The sequence below is a fragment of the Danio rerio genome, chromosome 8 (assembly GCF_049306965.1).
Source record: "Danio rerio strain Tuebingen ecotype United States chromosome 8, GRCz12tu, whole genome shotgun sequence".
Lineage (NCBI taxonomy): Eukaryota > Metazoa > Chordata > Actinopteri > Cypriniformes > Danionidae > Danio > Danio rerio.
Window position 1 is genome coordinate 36,764,511 of NC_133183.1, and position 26,505 is coordinate 36,791,015.

The window sequence follows — 26,505 nt, forward strand, 5'->3', positions numbered from 1 at the left end:
GAACTGTAGTTTGTGTCTTATCAGTGTTATATTAATACGTAATTTGAAACAACATCGATTAAAACACCCAGGAAATTAGTTAAAACATTTAATTAACTATACCTGATAACTGTCAAAATATGCAACATAAGTATTTGTCATATAACCTATTTTATTACATTATGATGGTGAAAAACATTCTAACTTACCCAAAAATTCGAATAATTTGATGATAGATCTTAATTTAATTGATTAAAGTCGGATTCATTTATGAGATTGCGCATGTGCAGTAGACAGAGTGTGTGAATTGCGTCAAGTGTGTGTCAGGGTGCAGTACCGCCATCCGACTACAGGACCGCTATAGAGCAGTGCACCGACACACACTTACACACTCAATTCAGGTAAATGGTCAAGGTGGGGATCAGTGAAAAAAACTGCACTAGGCATATCAGCAACGCCCCCTGAGTCTTTTAAAGGCAAAACATAGTGGGGACCGGGCGATCGGTCCCCACTATGTTTTTGGTCCCCACTTTGTGAGTGTGCTATCATGCTGAGGTCCCCACCATGTAATAAAAACAAACAAACAAACACACACACACACACACACACACACACACATATATATATATATATATATATCCATGGGCCACTGTAAAGTAATATGGTTCTGTCATAACGTTTTGAATGAAAATCTGCATTTGGATAAGACACCTTTAGTATAGTTTTGATTTTAAGGCATAATAAAGATCAAATGCAAGTACGAGTGGATTTACATTGAAAATTTCAAACGCATCAAGAAAACCATGTGCTAAGGAAATTTCAAACCATTTGGAACGCACAGAGACGAGCTTTTGTGCAAAAATGAACTTAAAGGTGCCTTTAAAAAAGTGTCAAAGTACTTTTGAAAACAAAAAAGCAAACCCCCAATAGGTGGCAGCAAGAGGCCGCTTTATTTGAGTAAAGCATTGAACGATTCATTCAGCCAAAGAAGCCAATAGGATGAACGGACAGTTGAATCAATCCCTGAATCATCGACTCACCCGAGTCTTCTTGGCGAAGGCCTGAATCGTTCGTGCAGGGAAACGTCGCTGTGTATTATTCAGAGATGGCCAACTGTTCTGCTGTTTATTTTATTATACTTATCGCAATGATTTTACTACTACTATCAATAAAATTAATATTAATAATGATAATATTGCCGGAAGTTGTACAGCGCATGCGTCACGTGTTCATCATCAGCATCCATGACAACCGTCCTGTGGGTGTTGTTTGAATCTCGCTGTGTCGATTGGCATCTGATCTCTGCGTCCTCCGTGACAATTTTTCCAGATTATCGATATTATTGATCGTTGGATACGTCGATTGATCGCCTGCTGTTCCCATCACTCAGGTTTGACCCTTTTTATTACGCTGTGCTTTGTGTTTGTGTTCAGTATGTCTTGTGTTCACTACAGGTTCCAGAGTCGACTCACCTACGACTCGCTCCAGTTTGAAGGCCTCAACATCAGCGCGGGGGAGCTGAAGCGGCAGATCATGAGGAGCAAGAGGCTGAAGTTCTGCCAGCTGAAGATCAGCAACGCCCAGACTGATGAAGGTGAGTTGAGGAAAAGACACTTCAACTGTTCTACGCTAACATTAGATGCGTTACATCAGACACTTCTGGAAGCTGTAAGGTGGTGCTGATGCTGACATGTAGGGATGTTTTGGCTGTTTTAAAAGGCTAATGGCTCTCAAAGTATACCGTGCTCCATAATTATGTGCTGATTCTGATTTTATTTTGCTGTCAGAATACACAGATGATGCTCTCATCCCTAAAAACACGTCGGTCATCATCAGACGGATCCCTGCGGCGGGACTGAAGTCCTCAAACAGAAGATTTGTTGGGTAAGTGCTGTGAAATGAGCACACGCGTCCTCTGTTAGATGTTATATGAAGACTCCTGGTCTGTCCCTGGTGTTTTAGTCACACAAGCTCCTTTGTTTTGCAGACATCAAGCTGGACGCTGGCGTGAACCTTCACCTAGAGCTGATCCTTCACTCCTCTCACTGGAGCAGTTGTTGAAGGTATTGAACAAATGAATAGCACAATAGCAAAACGCAATGTAAAGCACACAATATACGCACACGCACTCAGCTTCTTAGGGAGATTTGAGATTGTTTGAAGGGTTGAGGGTGAAAAAGATTCAAATGTGCAAATGCCTGTGAAACAGACTGAGAATCTGGCTGAGGCAAAGGCGTCAGAGGAGGACAAGCTGAAAGCGGTGATGTACCAGTCCAGCCTGTGCTACTACTCCAGCAGGTGAGCGTTCAGACACTGACAGGTTTGCTTTGTGAGAGATGTCTGAGCTGATTCTCATGGTTCTGATGTTCACTAGTGAGGCCATGAGGCTGCTTGGGATCCCGGGACACCACATTAGGCACTGCCCCACTAATGTGGTAACTGGGTTTTCCAAGCTCACGGTTGCTGTGAACTTGAGCTCTTGTCCTCATCAGTCAGATTGTTTGCTCAGAGTTTGACTGTCACTCCTCAATTCACAGGGCAGCCGCTCCGCGCCGCACAAGCGCATCCGGAAGAGCACAGGGATTCCCCGCAGCTTCCTGTTGGAGGTGGACGACCCAGACCGAAAGGGAGTCATGATAGACGGCAGCGGCCGATACGTCATTCCCATCATAGACGCGTGAGTAAACTGTACTTGGCATAGCCGCATGTTCTAGTGTTTGTCCAAATCTCACATGATGTCTGCTTGTGTGTGTTTGCGCTCGATCTGTTCAGTGAGGCCTATGCTGCTGAGAAGAGAAAGAGGCCGTCCTTCTCCTGCCAGACCGAGCCTTTGCCCTCCTCGTCCTCAGCAGGTGCGGCATCTTCGGTCCGGGACGCCGGAGGGAAACGGTCCCGCTCCCCATCTTCACCAGAGACGCGCGGCGACCAGAAGAGACCACGTCGCTGAGAGACCTTCATCCAAGAGACCTGGAGCCGACGTGTAAATATTGTACATAGTTTATTAATAAAAATAATAAAGATTATAGCCGCATGAACTGTGTGGACTGGTTAACCTTCACTCCAGCAGTGCAACACACACATACACACACACACACACACACACACACACACACACACACGAATGAATTCATAAACACAATATCATGAAGTTTTGCTTTAATTTAGGAAAAGAGAAACTCTTCTGGGCTAAAATCTGATGGGTTTTTTTCAGCGTTCTTACTTCAGTCTTTAATGTCAGGTGATCCTTCAAATGTCAGTGTAAAGTGTTGAGTACACTATTAGTGCTCAGTCGTGTTTTTCATAGTTACCAGTGCCGATGGAGTTTTTTGAAGCGTCATATTCTGCTGGAAACGTTTCATTTGAATGGTAATGTCCCATAAGCGGAGGTCTTGTGAGTAACTTCACAAGTCGGTCAAAGTCTACACCGGTGACAAGCTCATCTACTCCCAGAACCTGCTACTCTCTACCTACACGTTGTCAGCTGATGTTTCAAAACCTCAACACTCGCATACAGAACAGCCTCAGCGTCTGCACCACTTATCGGCACTAGCTGCAAGTCTACACCCCCTCTGTCCAGAAGTGAGCACAGCCTCTTGGTACCATCCCAGCAAGCATTTTTTTGGGGTGTTTAAAGGTGCCAACTGACCATCAAAAGTAAAAATGACTCATTTTATCTCATCCCAACAGGGAAACCACCAACAATAAAGAATGAGTTACTATCTGGTGTCATGGCTTTGCAATTAAAACAAGTTTAGTTATAATGGAGGTCATTGGGGGCAAAAAACAGCCACTTGAACAATATGAACAATACATAAGGGTTAAAAGTCTAATAGACGGCTTGGTTAAAACCAGGCTAAATCTAGGCTGTCAGTGAGTGTGCACCCCTAACCCCGCCTCTCACAGTGACCTCACTAGCTCCGCTGAGTGCTTTGTGTCTCAGATTGCATGCAAGTCTGCAGCCAGATACTGCTGGAAGCTAGTCATCAAATACACAGGAACGAATGACTACACGTGTCAATCTGTCTATTAAACTATCTAATCTGTCTAGTCAGTCTTTTATTATCTTTTATATGCAAAAATATTCATTCATAAAAACATATGTATATATGAACACTGGGTCAAATAGGGTCCGTGCATTTTAAATCTAATAACAAAATTAACCCAATGTTGGTTTTGTCCATATTTAAATGAACGTGTGTAAACGCACGCTTTGATCAAACCTTTTATTCCCCTTGATGATATTGTGCTTTTTTTTCCCCTCAATGCCCTCCAAAGTTTCAATGTTTGGCCGTGTCTGCCATATCTGTTTTGTTTAAAAAAAAAAAAAGGAATGCATCGGTTCCTGCATGTAGAATTCAGAAATCTCATGGCATTGAAAGAAAACTGGCAGCAGTTGAGTGCCGAGGTCAAAGGTCAGATGAGCAGGCATCACACCTGATAAACACCTGGGGCAACTGTACAGTAAAAAAAAAAAAAAACAACAAGATTAAGAAATATTGCTTTAATTTGAGAGAGACAAAAAAAACTCTTCCGTGTTAAAATTTGATGTTCCTCCAGCGTTCTTACGTCAGTCTTTAATGTCAGGTGATCCTTCAAATGTCAGTGTAAATTGTTGAGTGTACCATTAGTGCTCAGTCGTGTTTTTCATAGTTACCAGTGCCGATGGAGTTTTTTTTTTTTAGAGCGTCATATTCTGCTGGAAAAGTTTCATTTTAATGGTAATATGCCATGAGCGGAGGTGTATGAGTAACTTCACAAGTTGACCATAGTCTAGAGCGATGACATGCTCATCTACTCCCAGAACCTGGCAGAACGAAATGTTGCAGCTCGTCCGGTCTTCAATGATGAGCCCAAAAGAGGCCACTTCACAGAGCCGGCCCAAGGCTTAAGAGAACTGAGAGGCAGGACAAGATGGCGGGCTGGACTTGGTTAACTTTAGATTTTACACAAATCTCATTGTTTTGTTTTTCACCTAAAATAGTAATTAAAACATCCAAGATGTGTTTTGCCTCATCAAAATGTGGAATTTGATCAGCAAACTACTCATTCTAAGACAACTATGCCTTGGGCTAAATGACTTGGCTTCAAGTTCGATGCCACACGATTCAGAAATGAAGGTACAGACTGCACAAACAGATAAACGACATGATGCATCTCATTTCACCACAACTAAAGGCAGCGACAAAAAAAAAGTCAAGCTCTCACGATGATGACATTTCTCATGCAACCCTTTAGCAAGCCTACATAGTATTTATGCCTAAAAGTCACTGCATGGGTAAATAAGAAACAAGCAACACACACACACACACATATATATATATATATATATATATATATATATCCATGGGCCACTGTAAAGTAATATGGTTCTGTCATAACGTTTTGAATGAAAATCTGCATTTGGATAAGACACCTTTAGTATAGTTTTGATTTTAAGGCATAATAAAGATCAAATGCAAGTACGAGTGGATTTACATTGAAAATTTCAAACGCATCAAGAAAACCATGTGCTAAGGAAATTTCAAACCATTTGGAACGCACAGAGACGAGCTTTTGTGCAAAAATGAACTTAAAGGTGCCTTTAAAAAAGTGTCAAAGTACTTTTGAAAACAAAAAAGCAAACCCCCAATAGGTGGCAGCAAGAGGCCGCTTTATTTGAGTAAAGCATTGAACGATTCATTCAGCCAAAGAAGCCAATAGGATGAACGGACAGTTGAATCAATCCCTGAATCATCGACTCACCCGAGTCTTCTTGGCGAAGGCCTGAATCGTTCGTGCAGGGAAACGTCGCTGTGTATTATTCAGAGATGGCCAACTGTTCTGCTGTTTATTTTATTATACTTATCGCAATGATTTTACTACTACTATCAATAAAATTAATATTAATAATGATAATATTGCCGGAAGTTGTACAGCGCATGCGTCACGTGTTCATCATCAGCATCCATGACAACCGTCCTGTGGGTGTTGTTTGAATCTCGCTGTGTCGATTGGCATCTGATCTCTGCGTCCTCCGTGACAATTTTTCCAGATTATCGATATTATTGATCGTTGGATACGTCGATTGATCGCCTGCTGTTCCCATCACTCAGGTTTGACCCTTTTTATTACGCTGTGCTTTGTGTTTGTGTTCAGTATGTCTTGTGTTCACTACAGGTTCCAGAGTCGACTCACCTACGACTCGCTCCAGTTTGAAGGCCTCAACATCAGCGCGGGGGAGCTGAAGCGGCAGATCATGAGGAGCAAGAGGCTGAAGTTCTGCCAGCTGAAGATCAGCAACGCCCAGACTGATGAAGGTGAGTTGAGGAAAAGACACTTCAACTGTTCTACGCTAACATTAGATGCGTTACATCAGACACTTCTGGAAGCTGTAAGGTGGTGCTGATGCTGACATGTAGGGATGTTTTGGCTGTTTTAAAAGGCTAATGGCTCTCAAAGTATACCGTGCTCCATAATTATGTGCTGATTCTGATTTTATTTTGCTGTCAGAATACACAGATGATGCTCTCATCCCTAAAAACACGTCGGTCATCATCAGACGGATCCCTGCGGCGGGACTGAAGTCCTCAAACAGAAGATTTGTTGGGTAAGTGCTGTGAAATGAGCACACGCGTCCTCTGTTAGATGTTATATGAAGACTCCTGGTCTGTCCCTGGTGTTTTAGTCACACAAGCTCCTTTGTTTTGCAGACATCAAGCTGGACGCTGGCGTGAACCTTCACCTAGAGCTGATCCTTCACTCCTCTCACTGGAGCAGTTGTTGAAGGTATTGAACAAATGAATAGCACAATAGCAAAACGCAATGTAAAGCACACAATATACGCACACGCACTCAGCTTCTTAGGGAGATTTGAGATTGTTTGAAGGGTTGAGGGTGAAAAAGATTCAAATGTGCAAATGCCTGTGAAACAGACTGAGAATCTGGCTGAGGCAAAGGCGTCAGAGGAGGACAAGCTGAAAGCGGTGATGTACCAGTCCAGCCTGTGCTACTACTCCAGCAGGTGAGCGTTCAGACACTGACAGGTTTGCTTTGTGAGAGATGTCTGAGCTGATTCTCATGGTTCTGATGTTCACTAGTGAGGCCATGAGGCTGCTTGGGATCCCGGGACACCACATTAGGCACTGCCCCACTAATGTGGTAACTGGGTTTTCCAAGCTCACGGTTGCTGTGAACTTGAGCTCTTGTCCTCATCAGTCAGATTGTTTGCTCAGAGTTTGACTGTCACTCCTCAATTCACAGGGCAGCCGCTCCGCGCCGCACAAGCGCATCCGGAAGAGCACAGGGATTCCCCGCAGCTTCCTGTTGGAGGTGGACGACCCAGACCGAAAGGGAGTCATGATAGACGGCAGCGGCCGATACGTCATTCCCATCATAGACGCGTGAGTAAACTGTACTTGGCATAGCCGCATGTTCTAGTGTTTGTCCAAATCTCACATGATGTCTGCTTGTGTGTGTTTGCGCTCGATCTGTTCAGTGAGGCCTATGCTGCTGAGAAGAGAAAGAGGCCGTCCTTCTCCTGCCAGACCGAGCCTTTGCCCTCCTCGTCCTCAGCAGGTGCGGCATCTTCGGTCCGGGACGCCGGAGGGAAACGGTCCCGCTCCCCATCTTCACCAGAGACGCGCGGCGACCAGAAGAGACCACGTCGCTGAGAGACCTTCATCCAAGAGACCTGGAGCCGACGTGTAAATATTGTACATAGTTTATTAATAAAAGATAATAAAGATTATAGCCGCATGAACTGTGTGGACTGGTTAACCTTCACTCCAGCAGTGCAACACACACATACACACACACACACACACACACACACGAATGAATTCATAAACACAATATCATGAAGTTTTGCTTTAATTTAGGAAAAGAGAAACTCTTCTGGGCTAAAATCTGATGGGTTTTTTTCAGCGTTCTTACTTCAGTCTTTAATGTCAGGTGATCCTTCAAATGTCAGTGTAAAGTGTTGAGTACACTATTAGTGCTCAGTCGTGTTTTTCATAGTTACCAGTGCCGATGGAGTTTTTTGAAGCGTCATATTCTGCTGGAAACGTTTCATTTGAATGGTAATGTCCCATAAGCGGAGGTCTTGTGAGTAACTTCACAAGTCGGTCAAAGTCTACACCGGTGACAAGCTCATCTACTCCCAGAACCTGCTACTCTCTACCTACACGCTGTCAGCTGATGTTTCAAAACCTCAACACTCGCATACAGAACAGCCTCAGCGTCTGCACCACTTATCGGCACTAGCTGCAAGTCTACACCCCCTCTGTCCAGAAGTGAGCACAGCCTCTTGGTACCATCCCAGCAAGCATTTTTTTGGGGTGTTTAAAGGTGCCAACTGACCATCAAAAGTAAAAATGACTCATTTTATCTCATCCCAACAGGGAAACCACCAACAATAAAGAATGAGTTACTATCTGGTGTCATGGCTTTGCAATTAAAACAAGTTTAGTTATAATGGAGGTCATTGGGGGCAAAAACAGCCACTTGAACAATATGAACAATACATAAGGGTTAAAAGTCTAATAGACGGCTTGGTTAAAACCAGGCTAAATCTAGGCTGTCAGTGAGTGTGCACCCCTAACCCCGCCTCTCACAGTGACCTCACTAGCTCCGCTGAGTGCTTTGTGTCTCAGATTGCATGCAAGTCTGCAGCCAGATACTGCTGGAAGCTAGTCATCAAATACACAGGAACGAATGACTACACGTGTCAATCTGTCTATTAAACTATCTAATCTGTCTAGTCAGTCTTTTATTATCTTTTATATGCAAAAATATTCATTCATAAAAACATATGTATACATGAACACTGGGTCAAATAGGGTCCGTGCATTTTAAATCTAATAACAAAAATAACCCAATGTTGGTTTTGTCCATATTTAAATGAACGTGTGTAAACGCACGCTTTGATCAAACCTTTTATTCCCCTTGATGATATTGTGCTTTTTTTTCCCCTCAATGCCCTCCAAAGTTTCAATGTTTGGCCGTGTCTGCCATATCTGTTTTGTTTAAAAAAAAAAAAGGAAAAAAAAGGAATGCATCGGTTCCTGCATGTAGAATTCAGAAATCTCATGGCATTGAAAGAAAACTGGCAGCAGTTGAGTGCCGAGGTCAAAGGTCAGATGAGCAGGCATCACACCTGATAAACACCTGGGGCAACTGTACAGTAAAAAAAAAAAAAAACAACAAGATTAAGAAATATTGCTTTAATTTGAGAGAGACAAAAAAAACTCTTCCGTGTTAAAATTTGATGTTCCTCCAGCGTTCTTACGTCAGTCTTTAATGTCAGGTGATCCTTCAAATGTCAGTGTAAATTGTTGAGTGTACCATTAGTGCTCAGTCGTGTTTTTCATAGTTACCAGTGCCGATGGAGTTTTTTTTTTTAGAGCGTCATATTCTGCTGGAAAAGTTTCATTTTAATGGTAATATGCCATGAGCGGAGGTGTATGAGTAACTTCACAAGTTGACCATAGTCTAGAGCGATGACATGCTCATCTACTCCCAGAACCTGGCAGAACGAAATGTTGCAGCTCGTCCGGTCTTCAATGATGAGCCCAAAAGAGGCCACTTCACAGAGCCGGCCCAAGGCTTAAGAGAACTGAGAGGCAGGACAAGATGGCGGGCTGGACTTGGTTAACTTTAGATTTTACACAAATCTCATTGTTTTGTTTTTCACCTAAAATAGTAATTAAAACATCCAAGATGTGTTTTGCCTCATCAAAATGTGGAATTTGATCAGCAAACTACTCATTCTAAGACAACTATGCCTTGGGCTAAATGACTTGGCTTCAAGTACGATGCCACACGATTCAGAAATGAAGGTACAGACTGCACAAACAGATAAACGACATGATGCATCTCATTTCACCACAACTAAAGGCAGCGACAAAAAAAAAGTCAAGCTCTCACGATGATGACATTTCTCATGCAACCCTTTAGCAAGCCTACATAGTATTTATGCCTAAAAGTCACTGCATGGGTAAATAAGAAACAAGCAACACACACACACACACACACACACATATATATATATATATATATCCATGGGCCACTGTAAAGTAATATGGTTCTGTCATAACGTTTTGAATGAAAATCTGCATTTGGATAAGACACCTTTAGTATAGTTTTGATTTTAAGGCATAATAAAGATCAAATGCAAGTACGAGTGGATTTACATTGAAAATTTCAAACGCATCAAGAAAACCATGTGCTAAGGAAATTTCAAACCATTTGGAACGCACAGAGACGAGCTTTTGTGCAAAAATGAACTTAAAGGTGCCTTTAAAAAAGTGTCAAAGTACTTTTGAAAACAAAAAAGCAAACCCCCAATAGGTGGCAGCAAGAGGCCGCTTTATTTGAGTAAAGCATTGAACGATTCATTCAGCCAAAGAAGCCAATAGGATGAACGGACAGTTGAATCAATCCCTGAATCATCGACTCACCCGAGTCTTCTTGGCGAAGGCCTGAATCGTTCGTGCAGGGAAACGTCGCTGTGTATTATTCAGAGATGGCCAACTGTTCTGCTGTTTATTTTATTATACTTATCGCAATGATTTTACTACTACTATCAATAAAATTAATATTAATAATGATAATATTGCCGGAAGTTGTACAGCGCATGCGTCACGTGTTCATCATCAGCATCCATGACAACCGTCCTGTGGGTGTTGTTTGAATCTCGCTGTGTCGATTGGCATCTGATCTCTGCGTCCTCCGTGACAATTTTTCCAGATTATCGATATTATTGATCGTTGGATACGTCGATTGATCGCCTGCTGTTCCCATCACTCAGGTTTGACCCTTTTTATTACGCTGTGCTTTGTGTTTGTGTTCAGTATGTCTTGTGTTCACTACAGGTTCCAGAGTCGACTCACCTACGACTCGCTCCAGTTTGAAGGCCTCAACATCAGCGCGGGGGAGCTGAAGCGGCAGATCATGAGGAGCAAGAGGCTGAAGTTCTGCCAGCTGAAGATCAGCAACGCCCAGACTGATGAAGGTGAGTTGAGGAAAAGACACTTCAACTGTTCTACGCTAACATTAGATGCGTTACATCAGACACTTCTGGAAGCTGTAAGGTGGTGCTGATGCTGACATGTAGGGATGTTTTGGCTGTTTTAAAAGGCTAATGGCTCTCAAAGTATACCGTGCTCCATAATTATGTGCTGATTCTGATTTTATTTTGCTGTCAGAATACACAGATGATGCTCTCATCCCTAAAAAACACGTCGGTCATCATCAGACGGATCCCTGCGGCGGGACTGAAGTCCTCAAACAGAAGATTTGTTGGGTAAGTGCTGTGAAATGAGCACACGCGTCCTCTGTTAGATGTTATATGAAGACTCCTGGTCTGTCCCTGGTGTTTTAGTCACACAAGCTCCTTTGTTTTGCAGACATCAAGCTGGACGCTGGCGTGAACCTTCACCTAGAGCTGATCCTTCACTCCTCTCACTGGAGCAGTTGTTGAAGGTATTGAACAAATGAATAGCACAATAGCAAAACGCAATGTAAAGCACACAATATACGCACACGCACTCAGCTTTTTAGGGAGATTTGAGATTGTTTGAAGGGTTGAGGGTGAAAAAGATTCAAATGTGCAAATGCCTGTGAAACAGACTGAGAATCTGGCTGAGGCAAAGGCGTCAGAGGAGGACAAGCTGAAAGCGGTGATGTACCAGTCCAGCCTGTGCTACTACTCCAGCAGGTGAGCGTTCAGACACTGACAGGTTTGCTTTGTGAGAGATGTCTGAGCTGATTCTCATGGTTCTGATGTTCACTAGTGAGGCCATGAGGCTGCTTGGGATCCCGGGACACCACATTAGGCACTGCCCCACTAATGTGGTAACTGGGTTTTCCAAGCTCACGGTTGCTGTGAACTTGAGCTCTTGTCCTCATCAGTCAGATTGTTTGCTCAGAGTTTGACTGTCACTCCTCAATTCACAGGGCAGCCGCTCCGCGCCGCACAAGCGCATCCGGAAGAGCACAGGGATTCCCCGCAGCTTCCTGTTGGAGGTGGACGACCCAGACCGAAAGGGAGTCATGATAGACGGCAGCGGCCGATACGTCATTCCCATCATAGACGCGTGAGTAAACTGTACTTGGCATAGCCGCATGTTCTAGTGTTTGTCCAAATCTCACATGATGTCTGCTTGTGTGTGTTTGCGCTCGATCTGTTCAGTGAGGCCTATGCTGCTGAGAAGAGAAAGAGGCCGTCCTTCTCCTGCCAGACCGAGCCTTTGCCCTCCTCGTCCTCAGCAGGTGCGGCATCTTCGGTCCGGGACGCCGGAGGGAAACGGTCCCGCTCCCCATCTTCACCAGAGACGCGCGGCGACCAGAAGAGACCACGTCGCTGAGAGACCTTCATCCAAGAGACCTGGAGCCGACGTGTAAATATTGTACATAGTTTATTAATAAAAGATAATAAAGATTATAGCCGCATGAACTGTGTGGACTGGTTAACCTTCACTCCAGCAGTGCAACACACACATACACACACACACACACACACACACACACGAATGAATTCATAAACACAATATCATGAAGTTTTGCTTTAATTTAGGAAAAGAGAAACTCTTCTGGGCTAAAATCTGATGGGTTTTTTTCAGCGTTCTTACTTCAGTCTTTAATGTCAGGTGATCCTTCAAATGTCAGTGTAAAGTGTTGAGTACACTATTAGTGCTCAGTCGTGTTTTTCATAGTTACCAGTGCCGATGGAGTTTTTTGAAGCGTCATATTCTGCTGGAAACGTTTCATTTGAATGGTAATGTCCCATAAGCGGAGGTCTTGTGAGTAACTTCACAAGTCGGTCAAAGTCTACACCGGTGACAAGCTCATCTACTCCCAGAACCTGCTACTCTCTACCTACACGCTGTCAGCTGATGTTTCAAAACCTCAACACTCGCATACAGAACAGCCTCAGCGTCTGCACCACTTATCGGCACTAGCTGCAAGTCTACACCCCCTCTGTCCAGAAGTGAGCACAGCCTCTTGGTACCATCCCAGCAAGCATTTTTTTGGGGTGTTTAAAGGTGCCAACTGACCATCAAAAGTAAAAATGACTCATTTTATCTCATCCCAACAGGGAAACCACCAACAATAAAGAATGAGTTACTATCTGGTGTCATGGCTTTGCAATTAAAACAAGTTTAGTTATAATGGAGGTCATTGGGGGCAAAAACAGCCACTTGAACAATATGAACAATACATAAGGGTTAAAAGTCTAATAGACGGCTTGGTTAAAACCAGGCTAAATCTAGGCTGTCAGTGAGTGTGCACCCCTAACCCCGCCTCTCACAGTGACCTCACTAGCTCCGCTGAGTGCTTTGTGTCTCAGATTGCATGCAAGTCTGCAGCCAGATACTGCTGGAAGCTAGTCATCAAATACACAGGAACGAATGACTACACGTGTCAATCTGTCTATTAAACTATCTAATCTGTCTAGTCAGTCTTTTATTATCTTTTATATGCAAAAATATTCATTCATAAAAACATATGTATACATGAACACTGGGTCAAATAGGGTCCGTGCATTTTAAATCTAATAACAAAAATAACCCAATGTTGGTTTTGTCCATATTTAAATGAACGTGTGTAAACGCACGCTTTGATCAAACCTTTTATTCCCCTTGATGATATTGTGCTTTTTTTTCCCCTCAATGCCCTCCAAAGTTTCAATGTTTGGCCGTGTCTGCCATATCTGTTTTGTTTAAAAAAAAAAAAGGAAAAAAAAGGAATGCATCGGTTCCTGCATGTAGAATTCAGAAATCTCATGGCATTGAAAGAAAACTGGCAGCAGTTGAGTGCCGAGGTCAAAGGTCAGATGAGCAGGCATCACACCTGATAAACACCTGGGGCAACTGTACAGTAAAAAAAAAAAAAAACAACAAGATTAAGAAATATTGCTTTAATTTGAGAGAGACAAAAAAAACTCTTCCGTGTTAAAATTTGATGTTCCTCCAGCGTTCTTACGTCAGTCTTTAATGTCAGGTGATCCTTCAAATGTCAGTGTAAATTGTTGAGTGTACCATTAGTGCTCAGTCGTGTTTTTCATAGTTACCAGTGCCGATGGAGTTTTTTTTTTTTAGAGCGTCATATTCTGCTGGAAAAGTTTCATTTTAATGGTAATATGCCATGAGCGGAGGTGTATGAGTAACTTCACAAGTTGACCATAGTCTAGAGCGATGACATGCTCATCTACTCCCAGAACCTGGCAGAACGAAATGTTGCAGCTCGTCCGGTCTTCAATGATGAGCCCAAAAGAGGCCACTTCACAGAGCCGGCCCAAGGCTTAAGAGAACTGAGAGGCAGGACAAGATGGCGGGCTGGACTTGGTTAACTTTAGATTTTACACAAATCTCATTGTTTTGTTTTTCACCTAAAATAGTAATTAAAACATCCAAGATGTGTTTTGCCTCATCAAAATGTGGAATTTGATCAGCAAACTACTCATTCTAAGACAACTATGCCTTGGGCTAAATGACTTGGCTTCAAGTACGATGCCACACGATTCAGAAATGAAGGTACAGACTGCACAAACAGATAAACGACATGATGCATCTCATTTCACCACAACTAAAGGCAGCGACAAAAAAAAAGTCAAGCTCTCACGATGATGACATTTCTCATGCAACCCTTTAGCAAGCCTACATAGTATTTATGCCTAAAAGTCACTGCATGGGTAAATAAGAAACAAGCAACACACACACACACACACACACACATATATATATATATATATATCCATGGGCCACTGTAAAGTAATATGGTTCTGTCATAACGTTTTGAATGAAAATCTGCATTTGGATAAGACACCTTTAGTATAGTTTTGATTTTAAGGCATAATAAAGATCAAATGCAAGTACGAGTGGATTTACATTGAAAATTTCAAACGCATCAAGAAAACCATGTGCTAAGGAAATTTCAAACCATTTGGAACGCACAGAGACGAGCTTTTGTGCAAAAATGAACTTAAAGGTGCCTTTAAAAAAGTGTCAAAGTACTTTTGAAAACAAAAAAGCAAACCCCCAATAGGTGGCAGCAAGAGGCCGCTTTATTTGAGTAAAGCATTGAACGATTCATTCAGCCAAAGAAGCCAATAGGATGAACGGACAGTTGAATCAATCCCTGAATCATCGACTCACCCGAGTCTTCTTGGCGAAGGCCTGAATCGTTCGTGCAGGGAAACGTCGCTGTGTATTATTCAGAGATGGCCAACTGTTCTGCTGTTTATTTTATTATACTTATCGCAATGATTTTACTACTACTATCAATAAAATTAATATTAATAATGATAATATTGCCGGAAGTTGTACAGCGCATGCGTCACGTGTTCATCATCAGCATCCATGACAACCGTCCTGTGGGTGTTGTTTGAATCTCGCTGTGTCGATTGGCATCTGATCTCTGCGTCCTCCGTGACAATTTTTCCAGATTATCGATATTATTGATCGTTGGATACGTCGATTGATCGCCTGCTGTTCCCATCACTCAGGTTTGACCCTTTTTATTACGCTGTGCTTTGTGTTTGTGTTCAGTATGTCTTGTGTTCACTACAGGTTCCAGAGTCGACTCACCTACGACTCGCTCCAGTTTGAAGGCCTCAACATCAGCGCGGGGGAGCTGAAGCGGCAGATCATGAGGAGCAAGAGGCTGAAGTTCTGCCAGCTGAAGATCAGCAACGCCCAGACTGATGAAGGTGAGTTGAGGAAAAGACACTTCAACTGTTCTACGCTAACATTAGATGCGTTACATCAGACACTTCTGGAAGCTGTAAGGTGGTGCTGATGCTGACATGTAGGGATGTTTTGGCTGTTTTAAAAGGCTAATGGCTCTCAAAGTATACCGTGCTCCATAATTATGTGCTGATTCTGATTTTATTTTGCTGTCAGAATACACAGATGATGCTCTCATCCCTAAAAAACACGTCGGTCATCATCAGACGGATCCCTGCGGCGGGACTGAAGTCCTCAAACAGAAGATTTGTTGGGTAAGTGCTGTGAAATGAGCACACGCGTCCTCTGTTAGATGTTATATGAAGACTCCTGGTCTGTCCCTGGTGTTTTAGTCACACAAGCTCCTTTGTTTTGCAGACATCAAGCTGGACGCTGGCGTGAACCTTCACCTAGAGCTGATCCTTCACTCCTCTCACTGGAGCAGTTGTTGAAGGTATTGAACAAATGAATAGCACAATAGCAAAACGCAATGTAAAGCACACAATATACGCACACGCACTCAGCTTCTTAGGGAGATTTGAGATTGTTTGAAGGGTTGAGGGTGAAAAAGATTCAAATGTGCAAATGCCTGTGAAACAGACTGAGAATCTGGCTGAGGCAAAGGCGTCAGAGGAGGACAAGCTGAAAGCGGTGATGTACCAGTCCAGCCTGTGCTACTACTCCAGCAGGTGAGCGTTCAGACACTGACAGGTTTGCTTTGTGAGAGATGTCTGAGCTGATTCTCATGGTTCTGATGTTCACTAGTGAGGCCATGAGGCTGCTTGGGATCCCGGGACACCACATTAGGCACTGCCCCACTAATGTGGTAACTGGGTTTTCCAAGCTCACGGTTGCTGTGAACTTGAGCTCTTGTCCTCATCAGTCAGATTGTTTGCTCAGAGTTTGACTGTCACTCCTCAATTCACAGGGCAGCCGCTCCGCGCCGCACAAGCGCATCCGGAAGAGCACAGGGATTCCCCGCAGCTTCCTGTTGGAGGTGGACGACCCAGACCGAAAGGGAGTCATGATAGACGGCAGCGGCCGATACGTCATTCCCATCATAGACGCGTGAGTAAACTGTACTTGGCATAGCCGCATGTTCTAGTGTTTGTCCAAATCTCACATGATGTCTGCTTGTGTGTGTTTGCGCTCGATCTGTTCAGTGAGGCCTATGCTGCTGAGAAGAGAAAGAGGCCGTCCTTCTCCTGCCAGACCGAGCCTTTGCCCTCCTCGTCCTCAGCAGGTGCGGCATCTTCGGTCCGGGACGCCGGAGGGAAACGGTCCCGCTCCCCATCTTCACCAGAGACGCGCGGCGACCAGAAGAGACCACGTCGCTGAGAGACCTTCATCCAAGAGACCTGGAGCCGACGTGTAAATATTGTACATAGTTTATTAATAAAAGATAATAAAGATTATAGCCGCATGAACTGTGTGGACTGGTTAACCTTCACTCCAGCAGTGCAACACACACATACACACACACACACACACACACACACACGAATGAATTCATAAACACAATATCATGAAGTTTTGCTTTAATTTAGGAAAAGAGAAACTCTTCTGGGCTAAAATCTGATGGGTTTTTTTCAGCGTTCTTACGTCAGTCTTTAATGTCAGGTGATCCTTCAAATGTCAGTGTAAAGTGTTGAGTACACTATTAGTGCTCAGTCGTGTTTTTCATAGTTACCAGTGCCGATGGAGTTTTTTGAAGCGTCATATTCTGCTGGAAACGTTTCATTTGAATGGTAATGTCCCATAAGCGGAGGTCTTGTGAGTAACTTCACAAGTCGGTCAAAGTCTACACCGGTGACAAGCTCATCTACTCCCAGAACCTGCTACTCTCTACCTACACGCTGTCAGCTGATGTTTCAAAACCTCAACACTCGCATACAGAACAGCCTCAGCGTCTGCACCACTTATCGGCACTAGCTGCAAGTCTACACCCCCTCTGTCCAGAAGTGAGCACAGCCTCTTGGTACCATCCCAGCAAGCATTTTTTTGGGGTGTTTAAAGGTGCCAACTGACCATCAAAAGTAAAAATGACTCATTTTATCTCATCCCAACAGGGAAACCACCAACAATAAAGAATGAGTTACTATCTGGTGTCATGGCTTTGCAATTAAAACAAGTTTAGTTATAATGGAGGTCATTGGGGGCAAAAACAGCCACTTGAACAATATGAACAATACATAAGGGTTAAAAGTCTAATAGACGGCTTGGTTAAAACCAGGCTAAATCTAGGCTGTCAGTGAGTGTGCACCCCTAACCCCGCCTCTCACAGTGACCTCACTAGCTCCGCTGAGTGCTTTGTGTCTCAGATTGCATGCAAGTCTACAGCCAGATACTGCTGGAAGCTAGTCATCAAATACACAGGAACGAATGACTACACGTGTCAATCTGTCTATTAAACTATCTAATCTGTCTAGTCAGTCTTTTATTATCTTTTATATGCAAAAATATTCATTCATAAAAACATATGTATACATGAACACTGGGTCAAATAGGGTCCGTGCATTTTAAATCTAATAACAAAAATAACCCAATGTTGGTTTTGTCCATATTTAAATGAACGTGTGTAAACGCACGCTTTGATCAAACCTTTTATTCCCCTTGATGATATTGTGCTTTTTTTTCCCCTCAATGCCCTCCAAAGTTTCAATGTTTGGCCGTGTCTGCCATATCTGTTTTGTTTAAAAAAAAAAAAGGAAAAAAAAGGAATGCATCGGTTCCTGCATGTAGAATTCAGAAATCTCATGGCATTGAAAGAAAACTGGCAGCAGTTGAGTGCCGAGGTCAAAGGTCAGATGAGCAGGCATCACACCTGATAAACACCTGGGGCAACTGTACAGTAAAAAAAAAAAAAAACAACAAGATTAAGAAATATTGCTTTAATTTGAGAGAGACAAAAAAAACTCTTCCGTGTTAAAATTTGATGTTCCTCCAGCGTTCTTACGTCAGTCTTTAATGTCAGGTGATCCTTCAAATGTCAGTGTAAATTGTTGAGTGTACCATTAGTGCTCAGTCGTGTTTTTCATAGTTACCAGTGCCGATGGAGTTTTTTTTTTTAGAGCGTCATATTCTGCTGGAAAAGTTTCATTTTAATGGTAATATGCCATGAGCGGAGGTGTATGAGTAACTTCACAAGTTGACCATAGTCTAGAGCGATGACATGCTCATCTACTCCCAGAACCTGGCAGAACGAAATGTTGCAGCTCGTCCGGTCTTCAATGATGAGCCCAAAAGAGGCCACTTCACAGAGCCGGCCCAAGGCTTAAGAGAACTGAGAGGCAGGACAAGATGGCGGGCTGGACTTGGTTAACTTTAGATTTTACACAAATCTCATTGTTTTGTTTTTCACCTAAAATAGTAATTAAAACATCCAAGATGTGTTTTGCCTCATCAAAATGTGGAATTTGATCAGCAAACTACTCATTCTAAGACAACTATGCCTTGGGCTAAATGACTTGGCTTCAAGTACGATGCCACACGATTCAGAAATGAAGGTACAGACTGCACAAACAGATAAACGACATGATGCATCTCATTTCACCACAACTAAAGGCAGCGACAAAAAAAAAGTCAAGCTCTCACGATGATGACATTTCTCATGCAACCCTTTAGCAAGCCTACATAGTATTTATGCCTAAAAGTCACTGCATGGGTAAATAAGAAACAAGCAACACACACACACACACACACACACATATATATATATATATATATATCCATGGGCCACTGTAAAGTAATATGGTTCTGTCATAACGTTTTGAATGAAAATCTGCATTTGGATAAGACACCTTTAGTATAGTTTTGATTTTAAGGCATAATAAAGATCAAATGCAAGTACGAGTGGATTTACATTGAAAATTTCAAACGCATCAAGAAAACCATGTGCTAAGGAAATTTCAAACCATTTGGAACGCACAGAGACGAGCTTTTGTGCAAAAATGAACTTAAAGGTGCCTTTAAAAAAGTGTCAAAGTACTTTTGAAAACAAAAAAGCAAACCCCCAATAGGTGGCAGCAAGAGGCCGCTTTATTTGAGTAAAGCATTGAACGATTCATTCAGCCAAAGAAGCCAATAGGATGAACGGACAGTTGAATCAATCCCTGAATCATCGACTCACCCGAGTCTTCTTGGCGAAGGCCTGAATCGTTCGTGCAGGGAAACGTCGCTGTGTATTATTCAGAGATGGCCAACTGTTCTGCTGTTTATTTTATTATACTTATCGCAATGATTTTACTACTACTATCAATAAAATTAATATTAGTAATGATAATATTGCCGGAAGTTGTACAGCGCATGCGTCACGTGTTCATCATCAGCATCCATGACAACCGTCCTGTGGGTGTTGTTTGAATCTCGCTGTGTCGATTGGCATCTGATCTCTGCGTCCTCCGTGACAATTTTTCCAGATTATCGATATTATTGATCGTTGGATACGTCGATTGATCGCCTGCTGTTCCCATCACTCAGGTTTGACCCTTTTTATTACGCTGTGCTTTGTGTTTGTGTTCAGTATGTCTTGTGTTCACTACAGGTTCCAGAGTCGACTCACCTACGACTCGCTCCAGTTTGAAGGCCTCAACATCAGCGCGGGGGAGCTGAAGCGGCAGATCATGAGGAGCAAGAGGCTGAAGTTCTGCCAGCTGAAGATCAGCAACGCCCAGACTGATGAAGGTGAGTTGAGGAAAAGACACTTCAACTGTTCTACGCTAACATTAGATGCGTTACATCAGACACTTCTGGAAGCTGTAAGGTGGTGCTGATGCTGACATGTAGGGATGTTTTGGCTGTTTTAAAAGGCTAATGGCTCTCAAAGTATACCGTGCTCCATAATTATGTGCTGATTCTGATTTTATTTTGCTGTCAGAATACACAGATGATGCTCTCATCCCTAAAAAACACGTCGGTCATCATCAGACGGATCCCTGCGGCGGGACTGAAGTCCTCAAACAGAAGATTTGTTGGGTAAGTGCTGTGAAATGAGCACACGCGTCCTCTGTTAGATGTTATATGAAGACTCCTGGTCTGTCCCTGGTGTTTTAGTCACACAAGCTCCTTTGTTTTGCAGACATCAAGCTGGACGCTGGCGTGAACCTTCACCTAGAGCTGATCCTTCACTCCTCTCACTGGAGCAGTTGTTGAAGGTATTGAACAAATGAATAGCACAATAGCAAAACGCAATGTAAAGCACACAATATACGCACACGCACTCAGCTTCTTAGGGAGATTTGAGATTGTTTGAAGGGTTGAGGGTGAAAAAGATTCAAATGTGCAAATGCCTGTGAAACAGACTGAGAATCTGGCTGAGGCAAAGGCGTCAGAGGAGGACAAGCTGAAAGCGGTGATGTACCAGTCCAGCCTGTGCTACTACTCCAGCAGGTGAGCGTTCAGACACTGACAGGTTTGCTTTGTGAGAGATGTCTGAGCTGATTCTCATGGTTCTGATGTTCACTAGTGAGGCCATGAGGCTGCTTGGGATCCCGGGACACCACATTAGGCACTGCCCCACTAATGTGGTAACTGGGTTTTCCAAGCTCACGGTTGCTGTGAACTTGAGCTCTTGTCCTCATCAGTCAGATTGTTTGCTCAGAGTTTGACTGTCACTCCTCAATTCACAGGGCAGCCGCTCCGCGCCGCACAAGCGCATCCGGAAGAGCACAGGGATTCCCCGCAGCTTCCTGTTGGAGGTGGACGACCCAGACCGAAAGGGAGTCATGATAGACGGCAGCGGCCGATACGTCATTCCCATCATAGACGCGTGAGTAAACTGTACTTGGCATAGCCGCATGTTCTAGTGTTTGTCCAAATCTCACATGATGTCTGCTTGTGTGTGTTTGCGCTCGATCTGTTCAGTGAGGCCTATGCTGCTGAGAAGAGAAAGAGGCCGTCCTTCTCCTGCCAGACCGAGCCTTTGCCCTCCTCGTCCTCAGCAGGTGCGGCATCTTCGGTCCGGGACGCCGGAGGGAAACGGTCCCGCTCCCCATCTTCACCAGAGACGCGCGGCGACCAGAAGAGACCACGTCGCTGAGAGACCTTCATCCAAGAGACCTGGAGCCGACGTGTAAATATTGTACATAGTTTATTAATAAAAGATAATAAAGATTATAGCCGCATGAACTGTGTGGACTGGTTAACCTTCACTCCAGCAGTGCAACACACACATACACACACACACACACACACACACACACGAATGAATTCATAAACACAATATCATGAAGTTTTGCTTTAATTTAGGAAAAGAGAAACTCTTCTGGGCTAAAATCTGATGGGTTTTTTTCAGCGTTCTTACGTCAGTCTTTAATGTCAGGTGATCCTTCAAATGTCAGTGTAAAGTGTTGAGTACACTATTAGTGCTCAGTCGTGTTTTTCATAGTTACCAGTGCCGATGGAGTTTTTTGAAGCGTCATATTCTGCTGGAAACGTTTCATTTGAATGGTAATGTCCCATAAGCGGAGGTCTTGTGAGTAACTTCACAAGTCGGTCAAAGTCTACACCGGTGACAAGCTCATCTACTCCCAGAACCTGCTACTCTCTACCTACACGCTGTCAGCTGATGTTTCAAAACCTCAACACTCGCATACAGAACAGCCTCAGCGTCTGCACCACTTATCGGCACTAGCTGCAAGTCTACACCCCCTCTGTCCAGAAGTGAGCACAGCCTCTTGGTACCATCCCAGCAAGCATTTTTTTGGGGTGTTTAAAGGTGCCAACTGACCATCAAAAGTAAAAATGACTCATTTTATCTCATCCCAACAGGGAAACCACCAACAATAAAGAATGAGTTACTATCTGGTGTCATGGCTTTGCAATTAAAACAAGTTTAGTTATAATGGAGGTCATTGGGGGCAAAAACAGCCACTTGAACAATATGAACAATACATAAGGGTTAAAAGTCTAATAGACGGCTTGGTTAAAACCAGGCTAAATCTAGGCTGTCAGTGAGTGTGCACCCCTAACCCCGCCTCTCACAGTGACCTCACTAGCTCCGCTGAGTGCTTTGTGTCTCAGATTGCATGCAAGTCTGCAGCCAGATACTGCTGGAAGCTAGTCATCAAATACACAGGAACGAATGACTACACGTGTCAATCTGTCTATTAAACTATCTAATCTGTCTAGTCAGTCTTTTATTATCTTTTATATGCAAAAATATTCATTCATAAAAACATATGTATACATGAACACTGGGTCAAATAGGGTCCGTGCATTTTAAATCTAATAACAAAAATAACCCAATGTTGGTTTTGTCCATATTTAAATGAACGTGTGTAAACGCACGCTTTGATCAAACCTTTTATTCCCCTTGATGATATTGTGCTTTTTTTTCCCCTCAATGCCCTCCAAAGTTTCAATGTTTGGCCGTGTCTGCCATATCTGTTTTGTTTAAAAAAAAAAAAGGAAAAAAAAGGAATGCATCGGTTCCTGCATGTAGAATTCAGAAATCTCATGGCATTGAAAGAAAACTGGCAGCAGTTGAGTGCCGAGGTCAAAGGTCAGATGAGCAGGCATCACACCTGATAAACACCTGGGGCAACTGTACAGTAAAAAAAAAAAAAAACAACAAGATTAAGAAATATTGCTTTAATTTGAGAGAGACAAAAAAAACTCTTCCGTGTTAAAATTTGATGTTCCTCCAGCGTTCTTACGTCAGTCTTTAATGTCAGGTGATCCTTCAAATGTCAGTGTAAATTGTTGAGTGTACCATTAGTGCTCAGTCGTGTTTTTCATAGTTACCAGTGCCGATGGAGTTTTTTTTTTTTAGAGCGTCATATTCTGCTGGAAAAGTTTCATTTTAATGGTAATATGCCATGAGCGGAGGTGTATGAGTAACTTCACAAGTTGACCATAGTCTAGAGCGATGACATGCTCATCTACTCCCAGAACCTGGCAGAACGAAATGTTGCAGCTCGTCCGGTCTTCAATGATGAGCCCAAAAGAGGCCACTTCACAGAGCCGGCCCAAGGCTTAAGAGAACTGAGAGGCAGGACAAGATGGCGGGCTGGACTTGGTTAACTTTAGATTTTACACAAATCTCATTGTTTTGTTTTTCACCTAAAATAGTAATTAAAACATCCAAGATGTGTTTTGCCTCATCAAAATGTGGAATTTGATCAGCAAACTACTCATTCTAAGACAACTATGCCTTGGGCTAAATGACTTGGCTTCAAGTACGATGCCACACGATTCAGAAATGAAGGTACAGACTGCACAAACAGATAAACGACATGATGCATCTCATTTCACCACAACTAAAGGCAGCGACAAAAAAAAAGTCAAGCTCTCACGATGATGACATTTCTCATGCAACCCTTTAGCAAGCCTACATAGTATTTATGCCTAAAAGTCACTGCATGGGTAAATAAGAAACAAGCAACACACACACACACACACACACACATATATATATATATATATATCCATGGGCCACTGTAAAGTAATATGGTTCTGTCATAACGTTTTGAATGAAAATCTGCATTTGGATAAGACACCTTTAGTATAGTTTTGATTTTAAGGCATAATAAAGATCAAATGCAAGTACGAGTGGATTTACATTGAAAATTTCAAACGCATCAAGAAAACCATGTGCTAAGGAAATTTCAAACCATTTGGAACGCACAGAGACGAGCTTTTGTGCAAAAATGAACTTAAAGGTGCCTTTAAAAAAGTGTCAAAGTACTTTTGAAAACAAAAAAGCAAACCCCCAATAGGTGGCAGCAAGAGGCCGCTTTATTTGAGTAAAGCATTGAACGATTCATTCAGCCAAAGAAGCCAATAGGATGAACGGACAGTTGAATCAATCCCTGAATCATCGACTCACCCGAGTCTTCTTGGCGAAGGCCTGAATCGTTCGTGCAGGGAAACGTCGCTGTGTATTATTCAGAGATGGCCAACTGTTCTGCTGTTTATTTTATTATACTTATCGCAATGATTTTACTACTACTATCAATAAAATTAATATTAGTAATGATAATATTGCCGGAAGTTGTACAGCGCATGCGTCACGTGTTCATCATCAGCATCCATGACAACCGTCCTGTGGGTGTTGTTTGAATCTCGCTGTGTCGATTGGCATCTGATCTCTGCGTCCTCCGTGACAATTTTTCCAGATTATCGATATTATTGATCGTTGGATACGTCGATTGATCGCCTGCTGTTCCCATCACTCAGGTTTGACCCTTTTTATTACGCTGTGCTTTGTGTTTGTGTTCAGTATGTCTTGTGTTCACTACAGGTTCCAGAGTCGACTCACCTACGACTCGCTCCAGTTTGAAGGCCTCAACATCAGCGCGGGGGAGCTGAAGCGGCAGATCATGAGGAGCAAGAGGCTGAAGTTCTGCCAGCTGAAGATCAGCAACGCCCAGACTGATGAAGGTGAGTTGAGGAAAAGACACTTCAACTGTTCTACGCTAACATTAGATGCGTTACATCAGACACTTCTGGAAGCTGTAAGGTGGTGCTGATGCTGACATGTAGGGATGTTTTGGCTGTTTTAAAAGGCTAATGGCTCTCAAAGTATACCGTGCTCCATAATTATGTGCTGATTCTGATTTTATTTTGCTGTCAGAATACACAGATGATGCTCTCATCCCTAAAAAACACGTCGGTCATCATCAGACGGATCCCTGCGGCGGGACTGAAGTCCTCAAACAGAAGATTTGTTGGGTAAGTGCTGTGAAATGAGCACACGCGTCCTCTGTTAGATGTTATATGAAGACTCCTGGTCTGTCCCTGGTGTTTTAGTCACACAAGCTCCTTTGTTTTGCAGACATCAAGCTGGACGCTGGCGTGAACCTTCACCTAGAGCTGATCCTTCACTCCTCTCACTGGAGCAGTTGTTGAAGGTATTGAACAAATGAATAGCACAATAGCAAAACGCAATGTAAAGCACACAATATACGCACACGCACTCAGCTTCTTAGGGAGATTTGAGATTGTTTGAAGGGTTGAGGGTGAAAAAGATTCAAATGTGCAAATGCCTGTGAAACAGACTGAGAATCTGGCTGAGGCAAAGGCGTCAGAGGAGGACAAGCTGAAAGCGGTGATGTACCAGTCCAGCCTGTGCTACTACTCCAGCAGGTGAGCGTTCAGACACTGACAGGTTTGCTTTGTGAGAGATGTCTGAGCTGATTCTCATGGTTCTGATGTTCACTAGTGAGGCCATGAGGCTGCTTGGGATCCCGGGACACCACATTAGGCACTGCCCCACTAATGTGGTAACTGGGTTTTCCAAGCTCACGGTTGCTGTGAACTTGAGCTCTTGTCCTCATCAGTCAGATTGTTTGCTCAGAGTTTGACTGTCACTCCTCAATTCACAGGGCAGCCGCTCCGCGCCGCACAAGCGCATCCGGAAGAGCACAGGGATTCCCCGCAGCTTCCTGTTGGAGGTGGACGACCCAGACCGAAAGGGAGTCATGATAGACGGCAGCGGCCGATACGTCATTCCCATCATAGACGCGTGAGTAAACTGTACTTGGCATAGCCGCATGTTCTAGTGTTTGTCCAAATCTCACATGATGTCTGCTTGTGTGTGTTTGCGCTCGATCTGTTCAGTGAGGCCTATGCTGCTGAGAAGAGAAAGAGGCCGTCCTTCTCCTGCCAGACCGAGCCTTTGCCCTCCTCGTCCTCAGCAGGTGCGGCATCTTCGGTCCGGGACGCCGGAGGGAAACGGTCCCGCTCCCCATCTTCACCAGAGACGCGCGGCGACCAGAAGAGACCACGTCGCTGAGAGACCTTCATCCAAGAGACCTGGAGCCGACGTGTAAATATTGTACATAGTTTATTAATAAAAGATAATAAAGATTATAGCCGCATG

General features: G+C 43.4%; 6 protein-coding genes and 1 long non-coding RNA gene across 18 annotated transcripts in view; 6 read left to right on the forward strand and 1 right to left on the reverse strand.

Annotated features, from left to right (window-relative positions):
* Window positions 1-301, reverse strand: part of LOC141375770 (uncharacterized) — a 50,798-nt gene extending 50,497 nt beyond the window's left edge. For all 5 annotated transcript variants that reach the window (XR_012384550.1, XR_012384552.1, XR_012384547.1 and 2 more), the window contains exon 1: window positions 189-301. This is a non-coding gene — a long non-coding RNA (uncharacterized lncRNA). The remainder of the gene's footprint in view (window positions 1-188) is intronic.
* A 283-nt stretch (window positions 302-584) lies between these two features.
* Window positions 585-2,997, forward strand: LOC141375705 (E3 ubiquitin-protein ligase RBBP6-like). 3 transcript variants are annotated; one of them, XM_073910598.1, is made up of 7 exons: window positions 998-1,573; window positions 1,767-1,863; window positions 1,967-2,042; window positions 2,189-2,277; window positions 2,354-2,414; window positions 2,517-2,656; window positions 2,752-2,997. In XM_073910598.1, exons 1-7 carry the CDS (start codon window positions 1,414-1,416, stop codon window positions 2,924-2,926), a joined length of 798 nt encoding a protein of 265 aa, XP_073766699.1. In that variant the 5' UTR covers window positions 998-1,413; the 3' UTR covers window positions 2,927-2,997. The 3 variants fall into 3 exon arrangements, with proteins under 3 accessions (XP_073766700.1, XP_073766699.1, XP_073766701.1); XM_073910600.1 differs by having other exon boundaries at window positions 1,207-1,671; XM_073910599.1 differs by lacking the exon at window positions 2,354-2,414 and having other exon boundaries at window positions 585-1,573.
* Window positions 2,998-5,323: 2,326 nt separating this feature from the next.
* Window positions 5,324-7,713, forward strand: LOC141375672 (E3 ubiquitin-protein ligase RBBP6-like). Of its 2 annotated transcripts, XM_073910502.1 has the most exons (7): window positions 5,324-6,275; window positions 6,469-6,565; window positions 6,669-6,744; window positions 6,891-6,979; window positions 7,056-7,116; window positions 7,219-7,358; window positions 7,454-7,713. In XM_073910502.1, the coding sequence occupies exons 1-7, from the start codon at window positions 6,116-6,118 to the stop codon at window positions 7,626-7,628; spliced, it is 798 nt and encodes a 265-aa protein (XP_073766603.1). In that variant the 5' UTR covers window positions 5,324-6,115; the 3' UTR covers window positions 7,629-7,713. The 2 variants fall into 2 exon arrangements, with proteins under 2 accessions (XP_073766603.1, XP_073766604.1); XM_073910503.1 differs by lacking the exon at window positions 7,056-7,116.
* Window positions 7,714-9,070: 1,357 nt separating this feature from the next.
* LOC141375746 (E3 ubiquitin-protein ligase RBBP6-like) lies at window positions 9,071-12,410 on the forward strand. Of its 2 annotated transcripts, XM_073910688.1 has the most exons (7): window positions 10,422-10,969; window positions 11,163-11,260; window positions 11,364-11,439; window positions 11,586-11,674; window positions 11,751-11,811; window positions 11,914-12,053; window positions 12,149-12,410. In XM_073910688.1, exons 1-7 carry the CDS (start codon window positions 10,964-10,966, stop codon window positions 12,321-12,323), a joined length of 645 nt encoding a protein of 214 aa, XP_073766789.1. In that variant the 5' UTR covers window positions 10,422-10,963; the 3' UTR covers window positions 12,324-12,410. The 2 variants fall into 2 exon arrangements, with proteins under 2 accessions (XP_073766790.1, XP_073766789.1); XM_073910689.1 differs by lacking the exon at window positions 11,751-11,811 and having other exon boundaries at window positions 9,071-10,969.
* A 248-nt stretch (window positions 12,411-12,658) lies between these two features.
* Window positions 12,659-17,108, forward strand: LOC141375745 (E3 ubiquitin-protein ligase RBBP6-like). Of its 2 annotated transcripts, XM_073910686.1 has the most exons (7): window positions 12,659-15,667; window positions 15,861-15,958; window positions 16,062-16,137; window positions 16,284-16,372; window positions 16,449-16,509; window positions 16,612-16,751; window positions 16,847-17,106. In XM_073910686.1, exons 1-7 carry the CDS (start codon window positions 15,662-15,664, stop codon window positions 17,019-17,021), a joined length of 645 nt encoding a protein of 214 aa, XP_073766787.1. In that variant the 5' UTR covers window positions 12,659-15,661; the 3' UTR covers window positions 17,022-17,106. The 2 variants fall into 2 exon arrangements, with proteins under 2 accessions (XP_073766787.1, XP_073766788.1); XM_073910687.1 differs by lacking the exon at window positions 16,449-16,509 and having other exon boundaries at window positions 16,847-17,108.
* A 1,581-nt stretch (window positions 17,109-18,689) lies between these two features.
* Window positions 18,690-21,807, forward strand: LOC141375743 (E3 ubiquitin-protein ligase RBBP6-like). 2 transcript variants are annotated; one of them, XM_073910682.1, is made up of 7 exons: window positions 19,815-20,366; window positions 20,560-20,657; window positions 20,761-20,836; window positions 20,983-21,071; window positions 21,148-21,208; window positions 21,311-21,450; window positions 21,546-21,807. In XM_073910682.1, the coding sequence occupies exons 1-7, from the start codon at window positions 20,361-20,363 to the stop codon at window positions 21,718-21,720; spliced, it is 645 nt and encodes a 214-aa protein (XP_073766783.1). In that variant the 5' UTR covers window positions 19,815-20,360; the 3' UTR covers window positions 21,721-21,807. The 2 variants fall into 2 exon arrangements, with proteins under 2 accessions (XP_073766784.1, XP_073766783.1); XM_073910683.1 differs by lacking the exon at window positions 21,148-21,208 and having other exon boundaries at window positions 18,690-20,366.
* A 2,378-nt stretch (window positions 21,808-24,185) lies between these two features.
* On the forward strand, window positions 24,186-26,505 carry LOC141375742 (E3 ubiquitin-protein ligase RBBP6-like). 2 transcript variants are annotated; one of them, XM_073910680.1, is made up of 7 exons: window positions 24,513-25,064; window positions 25,258-25,355; window positions 25,459-25,534; window positions 25,681-25,769; window positions 25,846-25,906; window positions 26,009-26,148; window positions 26,244-26,505. In XM_073910680.1, exons 1-7 carry the CDS (start codon window positions 25,059-25,061, stop codon window positions 26,416-26,418), a joined length of 645 nt encoding a protein of 214 aa, XP_073766781.1. In that variant the 5' UTR covers window positions 24,513-25,058; the 3' UTR covers window positions 26,419-26,505. The 2 variants fall into 2 exon arrangements, with proteins under 2 accessions (XP_073766782.1, XP_073766781.1); XM_073910681.1 differs by lacking the exon at window positions 25,846-25,906 and having other exon boundaries at window positions 24,186-25,064.